Source organism: Musca autumnalis, unplaced genomic scaffold (genome assembly GCF_047663935.1).
Source record: "Musca autumnalis isolate F117 unplaced genomic scaffold, ASM4766393v1 scaffold_3, whole genome shotgun sequence".
Classification (NCBI taxonomy): domain Eukaryota; kingdom Metazoa; phylum Arthropoda; class Insecta; order Diptera; family Muscidae; genus Musca; species Musca autumnalis.
The window spans coordinates 24193436-24216714 of NW_027411866.1; the positions used below are offsets into that span (position 1 = coordinate 24193436).

Consider the following 23279-nt stretch of genomic DNA (forward strand, 5'->3'; position numbering starts at 1 on the left):
TAGTGGTTCCGAACAGGACATTAATTCCCATTTAAATAATCTCCATTGAAGAAATAAAGACCAAAACTTAATCAGTGCTTCGTTTAATTGGTCTGCTTTGCTTATCTCTGGTAAAATAATAAAAGGTAAAGGAGTAGTTGGCGCAAATAGGTCTTTTATTTGACAGATATTAAATGAATTTGATAACTTAAATTACCTCATTGATGCCTGTTAGATGTAAATGCGGTTTTCACCATGTTTACATTACACAAAAGCTGTGTTCCAGAACTAAAAAGTTTTTACAATTTTTACGACTTTTACACATTTTACTCGAAAAAGCGTTCCCGTACACAAAAAAGTTGTAAAATGTTCACTTCTCTTTAAACAAAAATGGCGCTGAATGACGCTCTCTTTAAAAACTTTTTAAACGACAAATTTGGGCGAGTAAAAAAATAGTAACATGGTTGCCGGCGTCTGATTGGTTGATACGCCGACTTTGACATTTGTTCCAGTTTTTTTGACGTATTTTCCATTTTTCCGTTCCCGAAATATTTAAAAAACTTGTGTGTGAGAATAAATTTTTTGCAGTTCTCTCTTTTACGAGTTTTACCATTAAAAAGTACGGGAACGAAGCTTAAGTTGCGAACATTTTTGTGGTAATTTACGAGACGGAAATTTTTAATGGAGTGGGGTTGGAGCCGAAAGATGAACTAGTGATGGGAAGGCAACAAAAAAAAAAACTTTAGGATGACGAAGCAAAATCAGTTGAGCTTGGATTAAATGGTGAACGGAGGAAGTACACTCAATTGTGATTGAATTCAATGGAAACTTTTTTTAATTTGTGTTTATATAATAAAGTTCTTTGTGTTCTTGTTTTACACAAATAATAAATTCATTTTATTTGTAGTGGGATATTTCGCAATGGCTTGCATTTTAATTCCATCTTTAGACTGATAAGAATGCATATAAATTCAATCCAAAGCACTGCATCTTAAGTTGAGATTTGGATCGAAAATGGAGTGCATCCTAGCTGTGTGCTGTGGAAGCAAAATGGAGTGCATCCTAGCTGCTCGCTCTCTTGTAAAATTAATAAGGCGGCCATCAGACCATCTGCTTTTTCACATGTATGTTGTCACTTTGGGTATACTAATATACAGAACAGCTGATGCCATACATGTGAAAAAGCAGATGGTCTGATGGCGGCCTAAGTGAATTCATAGGAAACGATGTACTCCAACGGCAATTGTACTGTACACTTGTACTGATTAAACCGCATCCACGGCACGGTGGTCCCACTTGTATGGGAAGGTGCGACAAAAATATTTATAATCGTCGGATCAATCTGATTTTTTCAGTATATGCTAAAAATAAGTCAAAAATACTTTACCCAAAAAATCATCAATATGGGTCCAGTTTTTCCTAAAGCCCCCATGTAGCGGTATCACCCGATTTCAGGTATTTTGAAGCATTTATATACATTTTCGACCCTAACTGGCTGTACTTTGGTATTTGGGATTCCCAATGTTGAGAATCCTTCTGCACCAAAAATTGTGGTCTTAGGTCCAGGTTTCGGTATAGCTCGTATATTACGATACCTTCCGATTTCTGGTATTTTGAAGATTTTATCAACATTTTCGGCCCGAATTGGTTGTAATTTGCCATTTGGGGTTTTCAATGATCAGAAACCTTCTTCGCCAAAAATTGTGGTCTTAGGTCCAGGTTTCGGTATAGCCCTCATATTACGGTACCTCCCTATTTCAGTTATTTTGAGGTTTTTATCTACATTTTCGGTTCGAATAGGTTGTAATTTGCTATTTGCAGTTCTTACTAGTAAAAAAACGTCTCCGACTGGTATCGTGGACGGGAAAGGAAACAAATTATTCCATTTGGGGTCAGAATATTTCATAATAAAATTCGGGGCGACCGAACTTTACTTGTTTTTCATATTATATGTAGCATCATACATATATCAAAAATATACAAATGTAAAAATACACTCATAAGTAGATCCCAAAACAAAAATGTCTAAATCTTTAAAGAAAAAAACCAAAACAAACAATTAAAACACAAAACAAAAAAGAAACTGAGAATACAGTAATACGGCATATTCACTGAAACGACCAGAGGCATCTTCAGTATTTTTAATTTCACACACGGAAATGCAAATATATGCAGCTGGAACCAATTTTTTTGTAAACTTGAACATTCTTCATTCGAACATTCTTCAAAAAATTTGGGGAGTGGCGAAGGATGGCGAAGTTAGTAAAACTCTACTTCAATTTTTAGGACTTGGAAAAAAATCCACAAAAAAAGTATTATCAAAAATGTGATTTCCAGCCCATTTTATGGGAATAATGTGTACACATTTTTATGTAAAAGTAATAAGAAAATCTGGCACTGAAACTTCCATTTCAAAAAAAATAATTTTATCCTTTCAAGTTTGAGTTACTTAGTCCCAATTTACATTAGGCGAGTTTACTTGCGGCAATTGTCAGTTTGATGGAGAGAGAGGTGAGGCATATGGTAACCCTTTGCCTCTCAGCACCCTCTTTCACCTACAAACTGACAATTGCCGCAAGTAAACTCGCCTAATGTAAATTGGGACTTACCTTGTAAGAAGTCATAACCTTATGCTATGTTTACATTTACGAAATCCACTCGATTTCAACTGTCAATTCCATTGCTTAAACGTCAAAGGAAATCCAACGGATTTCAGATGAGATTTCATTTGACCTATGCGCAAAGGAATTGACAGTTGAAATCCACTCGATTTCGTAAATGTAAATGTACTTTTACTGATGTTATTAAAGTTTTTAAGAGATCATACGTAAATGTCAACTTCTTCTGTTTTGTTTTGTTAAATACCGTTATAAATTACAAAAACATTGTTGGAATATTAAAATATAATATGTTTAGAGAAAATTTGCTGAATTGTCGCAGAGATTTGCTGATATCGATTTTTCGATTTTTGTCGCAGGTTGGGACCAGTGTGCACGGATGCAAACTTTTTGCTGGGATACTGTACACTTGTAGTGATTCAACTGCATCCGCGGATGAAAACTTTTTGCTGGGAATAGTTACCATTTTAATTTTTGGAAACTATTTTTTGATATTTATGTGTTATTTTGTATGTATACGTAAACAAACATCAGCTTACTGTTTATATCCTCGAAAAGCTAAAGCCCTCGGCACATACGTTCCGTTTAGTGACACGTTGGGACACGCGTTGTCCCAAAACAGTTAAATTATGTTTAACTTTAGTGCGTCAGCCATATTGTTGTTTTTCAAAAAAGCCAATTGATAATTCCCTTCGCCGGGATGAAATCATGATATTAGGTGTGTTCGTTTACTCAACAATTTGTACAAATTTGCACAAGTTCAGTAACTTCTTGTAATCGGCTAAGGCCTTTTGCATTATACTGTAGAGTAAACGAACAACATCCAGTAACAATTTGTACAAATTTTGAGTAAACGAACACACATATTGGTAGCGATCAGTAAATTTTGCAAGCTGTCAGTACGTTTTGTAAACATTTTTCTCTGCAAAGAGGAAAGTGATGAATTTAAGCCAATGGGGAATATTCCAGACTTAAACAATCATATGATTGAATCTTCAACTAAAACAGAACAAAGAAAAAGAAGCGAAGGCACGCGCAAAACGGAATTTTGTAAATAAAATTCCAACAACATACTCACACGTAACTGTGCTGATGTTATTTCAACTTAACAGAAATCGATGATTTCTTAGTTGAATCGTGCTGTCAGCATGCAAATACTTTTTGTTCTGGTGTTTTTTAGGGAAAGCCGAAAAGTGAGCATCATTCTCATTAACATGAGAATACTCGATGCTTAAAGAGTTCATGTTTTCACTAAAATTATTATTTCAAAAACTGAAAAGCCAATTGATAATTCCCTTCGCCGGGATGAAATCATGATATGACGGGAATAGGAGATATGTATATCAGTAAATGGTGTGGCCGTGTTAAATGACAATGACAAAATTGAGGTCTTAAATTTCATAATCTGAGAAAGAGGAACTGCCCCGTTGCAATTTCCCTGGACGTGGAAAAGTCATTTGATCGCGCTTATCACAATGGGATTATTTATAAAATGATACTACCATGATTTGGAACACATGTTGTGAAAATGTTCAGAAGTTTTTTCACCGATCGACGTTTTTATATTGAACTAGGGAATTTGAAATCCGACTTAAGAAGTGTGTCTTGTGGTGTACCGCAGGGGTCAATTTTGTCACCTCATTTGTTTAGCATGTATGATTTTCCACATGATTTTCAGAATTCATTGGGTGTTTTGTATGCCGATGATTGTCTCTTGTATGCCCACGGTGAATCTCCGATTGAGACACTGTCTATTGTTATATATTCATGTGTTTTATACAGAATGGGGTATAAAAATTAACACTGGGTGGTACCAGAGAGTAAGATATTAAAACTCTCCTTAAATGGCATAGAAATTCCGTTTAGAGATGGATTTAAATATTTGGTTGTATGGCTAAATAAATTATTTAAATTTAATGAAAATGGTTCATGTGGAAGACTCTTACTATACAAGACGATTATTAGACCCGCACTGCTATATGCATTTCCAATTTGGCTTTCAATATCCCCAACTGTCATGAAAGAGCTCAGCATTTTTGAAAGAAAAATACTTAGCATGTGGATAGGGAGGAATTTTGCATCTTTCAATAAACGGTACTCCACCAGTTTTATATATGAAACATTTGAAGTTAAGCCCATTTCAGTGTACACCATGAAAATGATTAAAAATTATGTACATTAACAATATATGTAACACGTCAAGACAAGCCAGATGCTGAATTTTTGAATATGACATTAAAACAAAACATAAAGTCCTACGTATATAAGCTGCCTTGCTTGCTTCTGATAAAAGAATAAAAAAGAAAAGGGCAACACAGTTTGAAATTTGCTCGGCCTCCTTTATTCTTTTATTTTTATTATGTCAAAAATGAAACAGGAAAGGAAGGCAACCAGGCAAAGCAGCTTATGTTCCCAGGCCCTAATAGCTTTAAAGGCCGCGGCACATACGGTGCGTTGAGCGTCGCGTTACAACAACCACATGAAAACTTCAAGAACAAACTTGGCATCACTTACACATTTTTCATGTGGTTGTTGTTTTTAACGCGCAACGCGTCACACAAAACGGACCGTATGGTAAAAGGTAAAAGATTAAGAAGTAATTCGATCTATGTTGCCCTTGCTCTTTTATTCTAAGAAATGGCGCCCAACTTTACTGTAACGCTGGATGTGTCCCAGATGGGACAAGACAGGCTCCTCCCATATCAACGAATGCATGATACGGAACCTACTGTTTATCGCCGAGTCCGAACGGCGTGCCTTACGACACCACTTTATAGAGAAGTTTTACATGGCTGAAATACACAGGAAATGTCGCCAACATTATTGAGGAGTATTTTACCACCGTTGAAAATTGTTGATGTTGCCTGGCCGGGGAATCGAAACCACGACCTTCAGCGTGCAAGGCGGGTGTGCATACCATTGCACCATGAATTGCACGTTTTTTTTTTGGTAATATAAAGCTCTTGCCTTGACTCAAAATATTAGCATCATTGACGTGTTTCGGTCAATTTAATGATTAAAACAAAATTGCGCCAAATCTGATCTCCTTGTTTATGTATATCTTTTCTTATAAAATAACGTTTATTTTCGTTTTCTTTTCAAACCTTAATTCTAAAAAAGTTTTTAAAGTTTTTTGTTATAAACTTTTGAGCGTTAAATATCACAAAATTCCTCTTAGGAAAAATCTGCCTCACATTTGTTGTAATTAACTACTTAAAAAAATAACTTAAAACTACAGAAATATTGGGATATATTCAAGATGGTTGATTTATTTGCTTCAGATTTACAGTATCTTGAAGCCTTAGAGGGGTAATAAATCCGCTAAACTTTCAGCAATTGAACTATCACGGAAGCGGCCAATACGCAGGGCGTATGTAATGGCGTGGGCTACATACGATTGTTCGTGAACTCCGTGGAAAAGATATGACATTGCACCTAGAAGAAGAGAAATAAAAAAGAATCATGAAATTGCTGTTTATTTTTTAGAAAGAGAGATAAAGAGAAACGTATATAGACTAGTTAAGTGAAATTTGTAATCTTCCACCTTAGTAATCTTCCACAATAATACAGGTACAACGGGAAAAACAGCTGATTGTCACACTAGTTGTCAAAATGCATTATTGTGAATAAAATCACATACAAAAGGTAAACAAGCAATTTACAGCAATCCGTTATTGTGAACAATTTTGACGTTTGGTATGATATGATGTAACACCTTCTTATTCCACCATGAAAGTAACAGACCACTTATGTATTGCACTTACTACATTTGTTTGATTAAATATCGTACAACTTATGCTCGTTGTTGAACTTACCTGTTGCATGTATTGTCACATCACTGCCGCCATGATAATTTTCATCGGTATTGATGGCACCCTGTTGAGTATATTCCCAATCCGTTGTATCTTGCAGAGTGGGATCTTTTCTCAAACCATTTTCATCAGGTTGGAAACCTTGATATGTTGTACCATATGTCAAAGTGGTATATGGAGTACCCTCGGTCTTTGAATTTCCGGCAACACCCAAAATGTTGGCACCCTTTGAGGCATGACCATTTATGGATAAGGTATGCGAATGATCTGCGGTAACAATAACCAAAGTGTCTTCCAGATCTGAACCCAAAGCATTGATGGTTGCATTAATGGCATCATTGAATGCCAATACCTCACTAAGAGCCTTGCGTGCTGTACCTCTATGATGGGCCTGATCAATCATACCACCCTCTACCACCAAAAGGAACCCTTGATTCTTCGATCTTAAAACTTCCAATGCTTTTAGGGTCATTTGTTTCAATGAGGGCATTCCGTTGGGTGAGGTATCTCTTTCATGTTCATATTTCAAATGACCATTGGCAAAGACGCCCAAAACATAATCAGTCTCCTCGGCGTTAATGGCTTCCAGTTCTCCGGTGTTTTGTACCACAACTGCTGCTTCATTGTTGGCTTCCTTAATGTTGGCCCAATCTTGTATAAGATTACGGCCGTCAGCAGAATTACAAGACCATGTGTCGATGGGATCAGCCTCAGAATCACTGACACCGGAAACCAACATTTGACGTCCACCACCCATAATGACGTTGATCTTTTGGCCAGTTGGTTCTTCAATTAATTGGCGGGCAATATCACGACAACCCTCATTCACTGCAGTGGCAGGCATTTTTTGTTCACATTCCCAGCGACGATCAGGTGTGTGGGCATATAGAGCGGCAGGTGTGGCATGTGTGACACGGGTATTGGTAACAAAACCGGTTAGTTTACCATCATCTTGGGCCATTTTTAGAATGGAGTGGACATGACGATCAGGGTTTAGGGAGGCCGTACAGTTGGCCAACGTTACTGAGGAATCAACACCACCGGTTTCGTAGTTTACCTTAACGCCCGAGAAGAGAGCTGTGGCCGTGGAGAATGAGTCAGGAACTTGTTTATTGGCGCAGTATGTCTGAAAGAGAGAGATAGAAGGTGAGATATGTAACTGAAACTTCAAAACAAGGAAGACACTGTTGTGCTGTAAGCTTTGTGGATTGGCTTTGTCGGAATTATAGGTGTTTTACACGATATGTTATTTTACATATGTGTTGTAACATGGTTTAATAAGAAAGGTTAGCCAAAGCTTTATGTCAATTTAAATTTTTTTTCATTCGAGTATGCCTAAAACTTCAAAACAATATAAACAAACTGTGTGTATGTGTGTGTGGTAGAGTTGGGCAATATAGTTCCTGGAGCGGATCGATCTTTCCAGTTCCTTTTGCCAAAAGGAACTAGTTCCTTAATATAGTTCCATAGTTCCAAATAGTTCCGAGAGCGATATAGTTCAATGCATCTTTCTCGTTCCATGTTCTTTTTATTTCCTTCATTCCAAATAGTTCCGGGACCGTTATAGTTCAATGCATCTTTCTCGTTCCTCGTTCTTTTTATTTCCTTAATTCCAAATAGTTCCGAGAATGAAGTAGTTTAACGCATCTTTCTCTTCCTTTTTGTTTTCATTTTTTGATGGATGAATTGACACAAAAATAAATAAATTGCAGCAATGTAACGAGGATGTAATTTACATTTATTTAACAATGTGGCCGCATCTGAATGATGAAGGAACCAAACGTGAAAGATCGAAGAAAGAAAATGAATTATATAAATGAAAGGAATTATATGCACGGCTGGAACTATATGAACTAAAGGAACTATATAAATGAAAGAGCCGGATATAGTTCCAATAGTTCCTTGTCCGGAATAGTTCCTTGGAACTAGTTCGTTCCGGAACTACACAACTCTAGTGTGTGGTGTTTGAATATGCCAAACAATTTTAAAAACAATCGAATTCAATGATTTTTAAAATTGTTTTTAGACCATTTGTATGGAAGAAATTGGTGAGATTTGCATTGAAACAATCAGTTTATCATATTCACAACTCGATTATGTGGAGAAAACATAACTCTTCATTCATTTTTCGCGTTTTTTATAAAATGCTCAAAAAATGCATTGTAAACAAACCCAATTGTTGCTTTTATTTTGAAGTTTTAGGAATTCAAGAAAAACAAGGGTTCTATAGATTTTTTTCATTTAAATCTACATCTTTACTTATACCATGTGTTGTAACTTTGCGTATACATTTGGTATGTAAAAAGTGACAACTCATATGTAAAAAAACATATCGTGTAAAGTATCCATTAACGATAAGACACAGTAAGCCATTTGATTAGAGGCATCGCTTTGCAAAACGGCAAATTTAAAAGAAATGCCAGAGTTATGCGTTTTTGTTGAAGAATCCACAATTCGATGATTTATAAAACTATTCTTGAAACTTAAAAGCAGGTCGCTAAGCTTTGAAAGGTTTGATATTTCACCGATTTGATGTATTATCAATGCACAACTGCAATTGGTGGCTCAAATCAATTCATTTTCGTAACATCTCAATCAAAAAGGAATTTGGTCCTTCTAGACACAAAAAATCTCAACCGCTACACACATGAACTTAATGAACGGCATTTGAAAGAGTATAATTTTTTGATCTTGAACATCCTTTGGTAGGCTGAGATCAATTCGTTTGTGCCTAATAATGCATCACCATTATGGGTGGTCTTGTATATTTTTGAGACAATTGTTACAAATTGGCGAATAACGGTTGAACACTCGAATTCGGTAGTCTTAACCTATAAGTAGAGTACGCAACAGTAACAGACTTTGCAAGCAGAAGCCACAAACGATTAATTTTCTGATAAAATCTACAAATGGAAATTTGGTCCTTCGAGACACAAAAAAAATCTCAATTGTTGCACACATGAACTTGATGAACGGCAATTGGAAGAGGATGCTCTAGAGAATTAATCTGAGATGAATTCATTTACGCATAATGAGGCATATTTTTTCAAAGCAATCTAATGCTAAGTTTACATTTACGAAATCCACTCGAATTCAACTGTCAAATCCATAGCTCAAACTTCAAATGAAATCTCATCTGGATTTCATTTGACGTTTAACCTATGGATTTGACAGTTGAAATCGAGTGGATTTCGTAAATGTAAACCAAGCATAAGCTTTCACTGTTTTTATAAACATACGTTTTGTGGAAACTTACCTTCAAAAGACCCATATCGGGGAATTTTTCCCATGCCATTAGACCCTCCTCCTGGAAACCCATTATTCTTGCCGCCGTAACAGTATTCGGACCCATACCATCACCCACAAATAATATGACATTCTTTGCTCTACGCTTATTATCTCTCCGCTCCACGGCATTTCTTAACTCCGAAATACCTTCTTCAATCCAAACACGTTGTTCCGTAGGCAAAGCCATAACTAAAGCATCTTTTTCACCGACATCGGGTAGACTTGGTGATGAAAATCCCACAGTATAATGGACCACAAAGGCTGAGGTCATTACTAACAGCAAAATTGTCGAAAAGGAGACAGCAATAATGAAAATCTTTGATCTAAAAACTCTCGGTTTGCGTGGCTTCAAATCCATAGCGGTGGAACTTTGACTGTAGCTATCCATGGGCAGCTCCAGGGTGCTGCTGGTACTGTTCACAGCGCTATGACGTTTGCGATCTCTGGCCATGTTGAAGACTAATGTGATTCGATTGCTGTAAGATTTGTTTTATATTTTCTTTTGTTCAGATAGAGAGGGAGAGCGAGAGAGAGGTGTTGGTGATATCAGTCTAGCTGGTTCTAAAAGGTTGCCAGCAACTCTGTAAGATAAGATGTAGAAGTGTTATTGTTTTTAATTTAGCAGTATGTTTTTTTTTATTTTTCTGTTTATATATGGCGGATTGTTATCACTTAGAGAAACTGCTGGAGAAGAAACGTGTGAAAATTTTCCAAATTGTCGTAAATATCTATACGGAAAATTGATCTATAAATAGCTTTGTTCCTATACTTTTTTAATAGTAAAAGTAGCAAAAGAGAAAACAAAATTGACAAAATTGCTCTCAAGTAATAAGTTTTGCATAAAATTAAAGGAACGGAAAATAGAAGATCTTTCGGCGATTTAAAAAAAAAAAAAAACATGGCTGCTTAAAAAAATAACAACAAACAAAATAAATGCCACAAATTTAATACTAATCGGCTGCACACTTGAAGGGGACAAAGAAGCAGAAATCAGAGCATATGATAATAACAAATTTTGTAATGCGAAGCTCAGATCAATTCATTTTGTAATATAAAAGAAAGCATTTGGTCCTTCGAGACGAAAATTTCTCAACTGCTGCACACTTGGCTTTAATGTATGGCAAAATCAAGAGGAAGCTTTACAGAACTTTGAACACCAAGCAGAATCCTGAAATCAATTCGTTTAAGCATATTAATGCATCAACATTGTGGAGCTTACCGCAAAATACTTTTTTTTGGGGAAATCGTTACAAATTTTATACTAATCGGCTGCATATTTGAAGTAGACGTATCACTTTCTGTAAGCAAAGGACACATCAATAACCTATTTTGTAACTGCTGCACACTTGAACATAATTAATGGTAAATGAAGCAGGAAGCTTCAGCGAGATGGAATTAGCATGGAATCCTAATTTTCAATGATGTGGGCCGGCCCGAAGGCCGTCATGTAAATCGTCAGGGCTCAATATAATACCTGATGTAGCACTGCCTCAATCTGGGCTACTTCCCCAAGTCCTTGAAAGAGACCATGATGGTTCTAATTTGTTAAAGGAGCTCCCCTCCTGACCAATGTGTCAGTTAACCCACTTAGCGCCGAGAATTTTTTTGCGAGAAAACTTAAAACTGTTTATGAAAATTATATTTCTGAGACTTTCTAAGCATTTTTTAAAAATTAACTTTTTTCTCTAAAACTTATAGTTTTTCTGCAATCGGGCATTCTTTTAAAAGTTCCAAAAACTTTGGAGGGTAATATTGGTGCATCCTTACATGCCAATCCCATGGTTTTTGATTGAGAAAACACTCTTTTGCTAAGTTTACATTTACGAAATCCACTCGATATCATCTGTCAATTCCATAGCTCAAACGTCAAATGAAATCTCATCTGAAATCCATTGGATTTCATTTGACGTTTAACCTATGGATTTGACAGATGAAATCGGGTGGATTTCGTAAATGTAAACATAGCATTACTATATTCCTAACAAATCCCCTGACTTTAGTCCCAATTTACATTAGGCGAGTTTACTTGCGGCAATTGTCAGTTTGTAGGTGAGAGAGGGTGCTGAGAGGCAAAGGGTTACCATATGCCTCACCTCTCTCTCCTACAAAATGACAATTGCCGCAAGTAAACTCGCCCAATGTAAATTGGGACTTATATTATTCTAAAGCTGTAAACAGATACAACGTTTGGGTAAAGTTTTGTGTCGTTTTGGCCGTTTTTACACTGCTGGGCATGATGCCGAAATTCAAATTCATTTGAAATATATGCCGGCAAACAGATAAACGCTGGACTTTGGTATCGTCGTCGCCCTGTTGTTGTTGTTTTTTTCTCGACGCCCAACGCAAAACTTTAATAAAACGTTGTATCTGTTTTCAGCTTAACATTTATGATTAGATTTTTAGGCATACTTAAATTTTTCGTCAAAAGTAGAAAATTAGAAAAAAGTCGATTTTTTTGAATAGCTTGGGTTTTAGGCCTATTGCGTGGAAATGCGTAGATCAAATGTAGCGTTATAAGCGTAAAATGATAGATAACGGACAATACTATAACAAAATGCAAAAAACCCCACAAAAATATTCGAAAAAACAGAGTTTTACGTCAATTTTTGCAACCATATTTTGTGGCGTTTATCCCAGCCAAGGTTTTGTTTGCATTTCTTAAGCCCTTGGTACATAAGCAGCCTTGCCTGGTTGCCTTGCTTTCCTGCTTCATTTCTGACATAATAAAAATAAAAGAATAAAGAAGGCCGAGCAAGTTTCGAACTGGGTTGCCCTTTTCTTTTTTATTCTTTTATCAGAAGCAAACAAGGCAACCATGCAAGGCAGCTTATGTACGTAGGCCTTTACAATCCCTTTTTTACCAATGCTTCAATCTGGGCTTCTTCCCCAAGTTCTGCAAAGAGACGAAGTTGGTACCAATTGGTGAAAGAGGTCCTCCCGACCAATGTGACAGTTACAGGCAAATGTTATTCCAGCTTAACAGCCTGCTTCTGTATGTCGAAACGAAAAGGTGTGCGAATGAAAGACGACCAAACTCGTGTGTTTTCAAATTTGTTTTTGTTTTGAAGCAAAAGTAATAATATTTCGAAAACTAAAGTTCGGGTTTGTTTCATTCGCACACATTTTCGTTTCGATATACAGAAACAGGCTGTAAGTAACTTTTTGAGTCCTTCATTCCTGAAAATACAAAGAAAATTATGGAAGAGAAAATACAGTTGGTTTTCAGAACGGGGATTTCAACATATTTTAGGTCTCATCAAAAGGCAAGGCAATATCGCTGTAGAACTCAATTTTTTTAATGACTTTGACTTCGCCTGGCATAGGAGACTGACAGCTGTAATAATTTGGCTTCGATTACCAAAAACGCAGACTTATTGGCTTTTATCTGGTTTTCCAGACTCTTGAATCCGATGTTGTGCAACATATTTGTCAGCGACAAGCCAGCTCTTCCACAGGAGGTATTGTATTGTATTGGTATTGTCTTATGCTGATGATGTGCTTGTGGCGATGTCTTGCCCTATGGTTTGAACTATTGCGACACGGTAAAATTATTATGTCGCCATCCAAGACAGACAGAAAAGGGGAATCGTCTGGAAATTGCACCGAAAATTAGACTTCGCAGATGACATCTGCTTATTGTGGCACAAGTTCACCGATATGCAAGAAAAACTCAATGAGAAATCAACACAGACAAGACAAAAGCAATGCGGGTAAATAACACCACAAATATGCATATTCACATTGAAAACCAACAAATTGAATACGTATCGGTTTTTTGTTACCCTGGTAGCGTAATGGCAGAGTATGGAGGAATCGATGATGATTTAAAAAACCGACTCAACAAAGCTCGCGCCGCTTTCGGTCGACTAAATAAAATATGGCGATCAACACAAATTTCAATGAAGACCAAATTACGAATTTTTAAGGCGTGTGTAAAATCCACCCTACTTTATGGTAGCGAAACGTGGAAAACTACGTCACATATAATCCAAAGACTTCGGACATTCGTGAACAGATACCTTCGTATAATTTGTCGCATATTCTGGCCAAACCGAATCACAAATACTGATCTATGGATAATGACAAACGAGGAACTCATAATCCGCCAAATAACAAGAAGAAAATGAAATGGATAGGCCATACACTACGTAAGCCACAGTACAGCATAACCGGAATGGCCTTGGAATGGAACTCACAAGGTAGCAGACGTTCTGGGCGACCAAGAAACACGTGGAACACGTGGCGAAGAACGGTCCTGCATGAAATTGAAAAGCAAAATACAAACTTAGATAATTTCAAACATATTTGTAACGATAAAATAAGATGGAATTCTTTTGTAGAAGTCCTATGTTCCCAAGTGGAATAAATAAAGGATAAAAAAATCCAAGACAGGTATTTAACCTTATGAAGTATGGAACAAGTGCATGGCGATTTTGAAATTTAAAACTTTTAATCGGAAATTTGACTTCAACAAGCAATGTAGGCTTCATCCTACCAAGAACAAAAAAGTTTTTCTCCAGCTACAATGGGTTTATGAAATGTAGTTTTTGATTTATCGGCAGACGAATCATTTCATATGCCTTTCCTGCCTGGTTTGACATCGCTTCTTATTAGATAGAGAGGCTTAGGAAAAAAATGGGACCGTAAAGTTCTAGCCCCATGCTTGGGTATGTCTCGCCGACCGCCTTTCTTGCCTTCCTTTATTTCTGAGATAATAAAAATAAAAGAGTAAAGAAGGATGAACCAATTTCGAACTAAGTTGGCGCTTCCTTTTTTATTATTTTATTTTTATTATGTCAGAAATGAAGCAGGCAAGGCGATGCCTTTAAGAATGGCCGACATAAATTCGGACTAGGTTTCCTAGGTTTGCCTTTTTCCAAAAATAACTTAAGCACACCTAAAAAGTTGATTAAAATAGTTAAAAAAAAAACAACTAGTTTTAATTGCTGCGAAATTATTTGCATACTTTCATCTAAAGTGGAATGCCAATAGTCTACGATAGCCCTAAAACAATAATATTTACTACTTGCTGCCTTTATTATCCTCCTCAACAAAGATATCAAGCAACAATGTTGAAGGAGAATTCTAAAATTAAAATCATTATATTACAAAATAAATACTACGGCGATAAGGCTTTGTGGCGTAAATTCAAAAATGTTTATTATTATGTGCTGGGCCAAACATGCGATAAATTCTGATTAGAAATATTATATCGGCATATTTAAATTTTCTATTGCATTTTCACGCTTATAAAATAGTTTTAAAGGCGGAAATACATGGTGGCATGGCACTCTTGTTTAAAGGCCGCGGTACACACATATGACTTCATTTACCTTCAAGAAATCGAGTGGATTTCAACTGTCAATTTCTTTGTGTATACGTCAAATGAAATCTCATTTGAAATCCATTGGATTTCATTTGACGTTTAAGCAATGGAATTGACAGTTGAAATCGAGTGGATTTCGTAAATGTAAACCTAACATTAAACAAGAATGTTATGGATCTTATGTACCGATGCTTTTAAAGCCAAAAACACATCCAATGTTTGAGTAAAGTTTTGCGCCATTTCGGGTAAAAGATTGTAGAAAAACTCCAACTTGGCTGCACTTTGTCTTTTATTTCTCTACCAGGGGCTGGATTCTTGTTCTATGAAAATTTGAAATGAAAAATATTTTCTTTATAATCTTTTTCATTTGTCATTTATTTCGTTTAAAAATGTTTTCGTTTCAAATTTTCGTAGAACAAGAATTGAGCCCCAGAAATAACGCCAACTTTAATCAAACGTTGGATGTGTTTTCGGCTTAAGGACTATTAATTGCAGTTATTTGATGTGTCTAATGCTTGGTTTACATTTACGAAATCCACTCGATTTCAACTGTCAAATCCATAGGTCAAACGTCAAATGAACTCCAGATGAGATTTCATTTGACGTTTGAGCTATGGAATTGACAGTTCAAATCGAGTGGTTTCGTAAATGTAAACTTTGCATAAGGCCGCCATCAGACCATCTGCTTTTTCTCATGTATGACATCAGCTGTTTTGTATATTAGTATACCCAAAGTGACAACATGCATGTGAAAAAGCAGATGGTCTGATGGCGGCCTAAGGGGCCAAATACATACGGTCATGAGTGTCGCGTTACAACAACCACATAAAAACACCGAGAACAAACTTGGCATCACTTACACATTTTTCATGTGGTTGTTGTTTTTGACTCGCAACGCGTCGCTCAACGGACTGTATGTGCCGAGGCCTTAAGTGAGTCTCTGAGAAAATGTCCTCGCATTGGGCTGTGAGATTTACTGAAAACAACTTAAAGGTTTCTTTACTCAAATAATTTCATAATTTGTATGTATAGCCTCTGTTTGTCTCTCTCCTATCCATTTGTCTATGTTAATTTTTTTAATTTCTTCAATTATTCATTATAGCAAAACAAAACGCACAAAAAACAGCTGTTTGACAACTCGTTTCACTCTCGTTTTGAATAATAGAAAACTGGTTTCTTATTTAAAACATTTCTAAAAAGATTTTAGCGGAAATTTTCAAGCATCACCTTGATTTGATACGAAAACAAAGCTAAAAAAAACAAAACAGCTGATGTCTATTTCACACTTATTGATGCTTTAATTTATATTTGTTTTGTAAAATTATTTAAAAAACATTTCAATCTAATTAACACATACTTTTTCTTTAAAAAATTCACTGTTTTTTTTTAGATTGTTTACCCGTTTCATAAACTTTATCTGCCGGCAAAGCGAGCGCTCCACTCTTAAACAGATATAAAAATACACTAAATTCGTCTACAGGCGTTTGTTTAACATTTTGTTTAAACAAAAAATGGTATACTGATAAATATACACATAAATATAATTAACAAAAGCATTCACGCTTATGGCCATAAACAACATCATCGTCATTTTGTCAGTTATTGGCTGGTTGGTTGCCCTCGTCACCATGATCGTCGTCATCGGCTTAACTTTGCACTCAATACCTTTCATCGACGAAATCTTTAGCTCTTAGCTTAAGGAGATCTAATGAAAAATTCAATAAAAATATCAGTCTGCCGAAAAGTAAAGAGCAAGAAAGATGCGTGATTTTGGAAATAGTTTGTTTTCTCTCATTCTTCCTCTTCGTAATCGAAAGGTTACTAAAAGGTTTTTGTGAGTAAATTTTATTTACACTCGAGATAAAAAATGTAATGTTCCACAAAGAAGATAAGCAGGCAAGGCAGCTTATGTACTCACCCCTTAAAGCCCTGGGTACGTAAGATGCCTTGCCTACTTGCCTTGCTTGCTTCTGATAAAAGAATAAAAAAGAAAAGGGCAACCCAGTTCGAAATTTGCTCGGCCTTCTTTATTCTTTTATTTTTATTATGTCAGATATGTAGCAGGGAAGTAAGGTAATCAGGCGAGGCAGCTTATGTACACAGGGCTTAATTTTCTACGGTTTGCTCTTTTGATACTTAAAGAAATTTCAGAACCACATTTGAATTAGGTAGAGTTGGGCAATCTCGTTCAATTGAACGATCCGGATCACTATCTCGTTCAATGGACACCGGTAATTTATTTGACAAAACTGCGTATACTTAATTTCACACTTTGGTTTTTATGATGTTACTCATTCGTCTTTGAACGAGGACAGTGATCCGGATCGTTCAATTGAACGAGATTGCCCAACTCTAGAATTAGGTCGAACTTGGTCTTTTACCAGAAATGACTTCAGCCAGAAAGCCAACCGCTTATGTTTCAAGGCCTTTAAGGCCTGCGTACATAAGCTGCTCTGCCTGATTGCCTTGCTTTCCTACTTCATTTTTGACATAATAAAAATAAAAGAATAAAGAAGGCCGAGGAAATTTCGAACTGGGTTGCCCTTTTCTTTTTTATTCTTTTATCAGAAGTAAGCAAGGTAAGCAGGCAAGGCAGCTTATGTACGCAGGCCTTTACATTTCCTAAAGACCTGTGTACATAAGCTGCCTCGCCTGGTTGCCTTCCTTTCCTGCTTCATTTCTGACATAACATAAAATAAAAGAATAAAAAGGCCGATCCAATTTCGAACGAGGTCGCCCTTTCTTTTTTATTCTTTTATTTTTCGTATGTCAAAAATGAAGCAGGAAAGCTGGCAACCAGGCGAAGCAGCTTATGTACCCAGGCCTTAAGAAACATAATAACTTTTGTTGCTTGCTTTACGCTCAATTTCATGTAAATGAACAAAGGCCAAGTACTACCTAATACAAATGCTATCTTGGATTTCTTTTAAGCATGAATTTCTCATTGTGCTTGCACCTTTAAAGGTAGAATGAAAAAGTGGCGTATTTCATTCTGTTCACACCCTTAAGGCCTGCGTACATAAGCTGCTTTGCCTGATTGCCTTGCTTTGCTGCTTCAATAAAAAAATAAAAGAACAAAGAAGGCCGACCCAATTTCCAACTGATGGCAACCCAGTTCGAAATTTCGTCTTTATTCTATTATTTTTATTACGTCAGAAATGAAGCAGGTAAGCAAGGCAATCAGGCAAAGCAGCTTATGTACGCAGGCCTTAAGGCTCTCCATCGGATGATGATGTTCTCCTCTACAATTTGAAAAACAGGAAAATGAACAGAAAATCTGACTGAGTTTTGGCCTTCATACTGTCGTCTTAAGCCGTAAATACATCCAACGTTTCAATAAAGTTGGGCGTCGATTCTAGTAAAAGAATATAGGGGCAAGGGAAACATAGATTGAATTTTTCTTTATCAGAAATGACGCCCAATATTACTGAAATGTTGGATGCGTTTACGGCTTTACCATACGTAAAAACTTTCGCCTCCATTCTCTCCCAAAATCTGTGAAAGTTTCATATGAAAGTTTCAACGTGTGACTTTAGAGTAAGGAACAATTTTTCCCCGAGTGCATAACTAGGCGTTTACACCAGACAGTTTGACTTCAAATACAACTCTGATTTACTAACACATACATACATTTGTCGGCTGTCTTCCAGCTGTCCATCATTTTTTCACAGACAGTGGGGTTAACAAATTTTTCACATTTTTGTAAAAATAAGGGAGATAATTATTGAAATGTGTTGAAAACAAACGAACATAAACAAAAACAAGATATGTGAACGGAAAACAAAAAGAAATCGATGATTTTCATTCATAATTTTAGAACTGTTTTTGCAGTTGTTTGGACGCCTACTTCACACAGGCAAGTTTTGGGGTTTTGACAAACAATACATGTACTCAACTGTCCTATCATGTGTAAACGCAGGGTAAAGCCCTAAAGGTGTGAACAGAATGAAATACTCTGCTTCTTTCACGCTCAGTTTATTGCAGACATGTTCACATTTGGCACAGCGGGGCCGAAGTTTTTCGGCAATTTACACACACACGACCCGAATGCAGACGATGAACATAACTAAGAGAATAAATGTTTTGATTTCTCGCTTTAGTTTTGTGCTGAATGTCATGCAAGCAGGTTTATGTCGCTTGTTTTTATAACTGTTGATACACTGAGAAGCTTTGGTTAACCTCGCCAATTTCGAATTATCTTATATAACATATTCTTTTACATTGTCATTTGAATTAAATATTTTTTTTCTTAAATCTCATGTCATATATAGTTTTAAACAATAAATAAGTTATTTTTGAAATTATATACATTAGCAAAGTTAATCATAATCTCGCAAAGTTCGAAATATTTTGTATATTGTCCTTTGCCATTGTCTGAATTGATTATTTTATTTTCTTAGTTCTCATTTCATAGATATTTTTATACATATTATTTTCCAATTAAAAATACATACATGCTAATATTTTTCTTCATTGTGCACACGATATGAAAAATCGACCCATCCGTTCTGTCAGTGTAAAATTACCCATACATTCGCAAAAATATTGCTCGCTCTTTTTGGTCACGTCTGGTTTATTGTCAAAGATTAAAGGCCAAGTACTAATTATTTTAGATGCTGTCTAATTAATTTGAATTAGGTAGTACTTTTCCTTTTAATCTTTTACATGAAACTGAGCGTGATAAAGCGGCGTATTTCATTGTGTTTCTACCTTAAACACATCCAACGTTTGAGTAAAATTTTGTGTCATTCCCGGTAGAAGAATAAAGACAAAAAATAAAAGCATTCCTGGCTACGCCCATGAAGTTTTGTGTCATTTCTGGTAGATGAATAAAAGACAAAGTGCTGCCAAGTTTAAATTGTTCTTTATTCTTCTACCTGAAATGACACAAAACTTTACTCAAACGTTGGATGTGTTTACAGCTTAATTGATGCTAAGTTTGTTCTTGAAGTTTTCATGTGGTTGTTGTAACGCGACGCTCAAGGGACCGTATCTGCCGCGGCCTTAAGTAATGACAAGTTTTATTTTGAAATTTTCATGTGGTTGATGTTTTCAATGCGTCACGCGACTCACATTGGTTGGATTGTATTTGGCCCCTAACAACACGAAAACTACAAAAGAAAACTTGGCACCACTTACACTTTTTTCATGTGGTTGTTGTTGAAATTTGAAACATTTCACTCTAGAACAGCGTCGCCCATAATATTTCAATCAATAATAAAGCATGTGTGTATGCATGGGTGAAAAAAAAACAACCACATGATGTTCATCGTTTGTTTATGTACACGTACAATGTACGCGAGAGGGAGAAGCAAATGCAAAAACAACTCAGTGGGCGCGCTCACTATACTGTCTTTGAAAAGAATCGCGTCCCTGCTCTAGAACCCCCTCAATAGACCCACAGACCCACTTATCTCCTTCAAAACAATCTAAATACAGTCAGTGATTTTTGAAGTGGCAATACTTGAAACACATTTTTTTCACCACTCACACTGCTATTGCTTTCATATTAATGACAAGGCATTTTGCAAGCTGCTTTAAGTTAGAGAAGCCATATTGAGTTTTCCATTAAAATTGATTTATTTCGGCGGATTTATTAAAGGGCTGTCATTAAAAATATGGCACCTGACATTTGGAAAGACAATCGTCTAAAACAAAAACGTTGATAAACTATAAAAAGTATTAAACAATGGAATATTATTTTACTCGATGAATTGTTTGTTTTTCTTTTTTTCTGTTTTTGCCAAGATTTGTATCTTAGATAAGATTAGAGTATATGGTATTTTGAAATGATTTTGAGAACAAATAGTCAATAATATGTCAAATACATGTGTATAATTTTGGGAGATAACTGTTCTATGGGTTGACAATCCACATAATGATAATTTGTGACACTTTAGATCATAGATTTTTGACAGGTGTTTTAAGAAGACACGTGATTTTTGATAGACATTGAATCGTTTTGAATAGATTATGACGTCATGTGACATTAATATGTCAATCACTTCTATATAAATTAGATTTGGATTTTTTTCTTGAAGGATAACTTAGGGGCCAATACATACTGTCCGTTGTGTTACACGTTAAAAACAACAACCACATGAAAAATGTGTAGTGATGCCAAGTTTGTTTTTGAAATTTTCATGTGGTTGTTGTAACGCGACGCTCAACGGACCGTATGTGCCGGGGCCATTAGGGGCCAATACATACTGTCCGTTGTGTTACGCGTTAAAAACAACCACATGAAAAATGTGTAGTGATGCCAAGTTTGTTTTTGAAATTTTCATGTGGGTGTTGTAACGCGGTACTCAACGGATCGTATTAGCCGATTCATTTACAACGGACCGATTGTGCCTGGGCCTTATATCAGGTAGTAGGGACTAGAGCACAGAAACTTTATATCGTTGTGATCAGCATAACAAGGGCTCAACGGACCGTATGTGCAGAGCCCTTTAGGCGTCGAATACATACGGTCCGTTGTGAATCGAGTCACCCGTCGGAAACAACAACCACATGAAAAATGTGTAAGTAGTGCCAAGTTTGTTCTTGAAGTTTTCATGTGGTTGTTGTAACACGACGCTCAACGGACCGTATGTGCAGGCGTCATATACATACGTGAGTCGGGTCACGCGTCGGAAACAACAACCACATGGAAAAAGTGTAAGTGATGCCAATTTCGTTCTTAAAGTTTTCATGTGGGTGTTGTAACGCGGTAGTCAACGGATCGTATTAGCCGATTCATTTACAACGGACCGATTGTGCCTGGGCCTTATATCAGGTAGTAGGGACTAGAGCACAGAAACTTTATATCATTGTGATCAGCATAACAAGGGCTCAACGGACCGTATGTGCAGAGCCCTTTAGGCGTCGAATACATACGGTCCGTTGTGAATCGAGTCACGCGTCGGAAACAACAACCACATGAAAAATGTGTAAGTAGTGCCAAGTTTGTTCTTGAAGTTTTCATGTGGTTGTTGTAACACGACGCTCAACGGACCGTATGTGCAGGCGTCATATACATACGTGAGTCGGGTCACGCGTCGGAAACAACAACCACATGGAAAAAGTGTAAGTGATGCCAATTTCGTTCTTAAAGTTTTCATGTGGTTGTTGTAACGCGGTACTCAACGGATCGTATTTGCCGATTCATTTACAACGGACCGATTGTGCCTGGGCCTTATATCAGGTAGTAGGGACTAGAGCACAGAAACTTTATATCATTGTGATCAGCATAACAAGGGCTATCTTTGGTATCAACACGAACGTAGAAGCTCACCCTAAACAACACAGTTGGCGGCGCCGGCTCTATTCACATATTTTCAAATTGGAGAACGCAACAAATAAATTATTTCTATACTTTCATTAATATTTTCATCACTTCATAATTTGTCAAGTCATCAGCAGCTCCCACCCTCAACTGTTAAAAAATACAACAATAGCAACAACAACAACAACTAATAATTAACCATCAACTAGGGACACACTTCTCTTTCGTCCGTATCACCCATTTCCATTATGTCAATGAAAATGTTTTTGCACTTTGGAATAATTTATAAATTAAATAAATAATACATTTAAGATGTTGGCATAGGTACTCACCAGTACTCACCATGTGCAATATAAAAGCTCTGTTTTGCGATGGGAATAAAAATGACACAAAGACAGATTTCTGTTCTGTTACCCAAATTCTCCTCCGTTGAGCACTGTGATCCACAACTGCGCTGGTGAGAAACTAATCGCCAAAGGCATGGGTAATTGTTTATATGCGTTCACATCATTCTCTTGCCGGTTAGGTTCGTTGTTGGGCGAGACAGATGATACACTTTTGTGAGAAGGGTGGAGTAATATTGGGGTGGAACGAAAGCGTATATACTTACATTTAGTTAGCATATCTGTTATTCTATTTATTTTTTGTTCAATAAAACAAAATCCAGCTACATAAATATTTGTTAGATTAAATAAAACAATTAATTAATCCAATATTTCAGATGGCGGATTGTGTCTGCAAAGCATCCGGTAAAGACATTTGGAATACATCCCGTGTATGTAACTCTTTAGGCCTCATACACTTACGGTCCGTTGAGTGACACTTTGTGACACGAGTTGTCCCACAAAATTTAAATTATTTTAAACTTTAATACGCAGTCAAATTAGGTCAGTAAGATAACCCAAAAGTTTGTACAAATTTGCACAAACTTTTACAAAATGCTGTTCGATAACAAACTTGTTCAGTAAAAGAGAATTGGGAATTCTTGC

At 36.4% G+C, this 23279-nt stretch overlaps 1 protein-coding gene across 3 annotated transcripts; it reads right to left on the reverse strand.

Annotated features, from left to right (window-relative positions):
- Positions 1–5647: 5647 nt before the first annotated feature.
- Positions 5648–23013, reverse strand: Alp12 (Alkaline phosphatase 12). 3 transcript variants are annotated; one of them, XM_073978713.1, is made up of 4 exons: positions 22633–23013; positions 9666–10278; positions 6413–7535; positions 5648–6032 (listed from the first exon to the last, which is right to left on the reverse strand). In XM_073978713.1, the coding sequence occupies exons 2-4, from the start codon at positions 10146–10148 to the stop codon at positions 5899–5901; spliced, it is 1740 nt and encodes a 579-aa protein (XP_073834814.1). In that variant the 5' UTR covers positions 10149–10278; positions 22633–23013; the 3' UTR covers positions 5648–5898. The 3 variants fall into 3 exon arrangements, with proteins under 3 accessions (XP_073834814.1, XP_073834813.1, XP_073834815.1); XM_073978712.1 differs by having other exon boundaries at positions 22623–22766; XM_073978714.1 differs by lacking the exon at positions 22633–23013 and adding an exon at positions 16381–16513.
- Between the last annotated feature and the right edge of the window lie 266 nt (positions 23014–23279).

Coding starts and splice junctions, on each gene's coding strand:
- Alp12 (XM_073978713.1), bottom strand. CDS start 10,148: ATGGCCAGAGATCGCAAACGTCATAGCGCTGTGAACAGTACCAGCAGC. Junction 7,536..9,665: donor CCGATATGGGTCTTTTGAAG/GTAAGTTTCCAC, acceptor TCTCTCTTTCAG/ACATACTGCGCCAATAAACA. Junction 6,033..6,412: donor TGTGACAATACATGCAACAG/GTAAGTTCAACA, acceptor CTCTTCTTCTAG/GTGCAATGTCATATCTTTTC.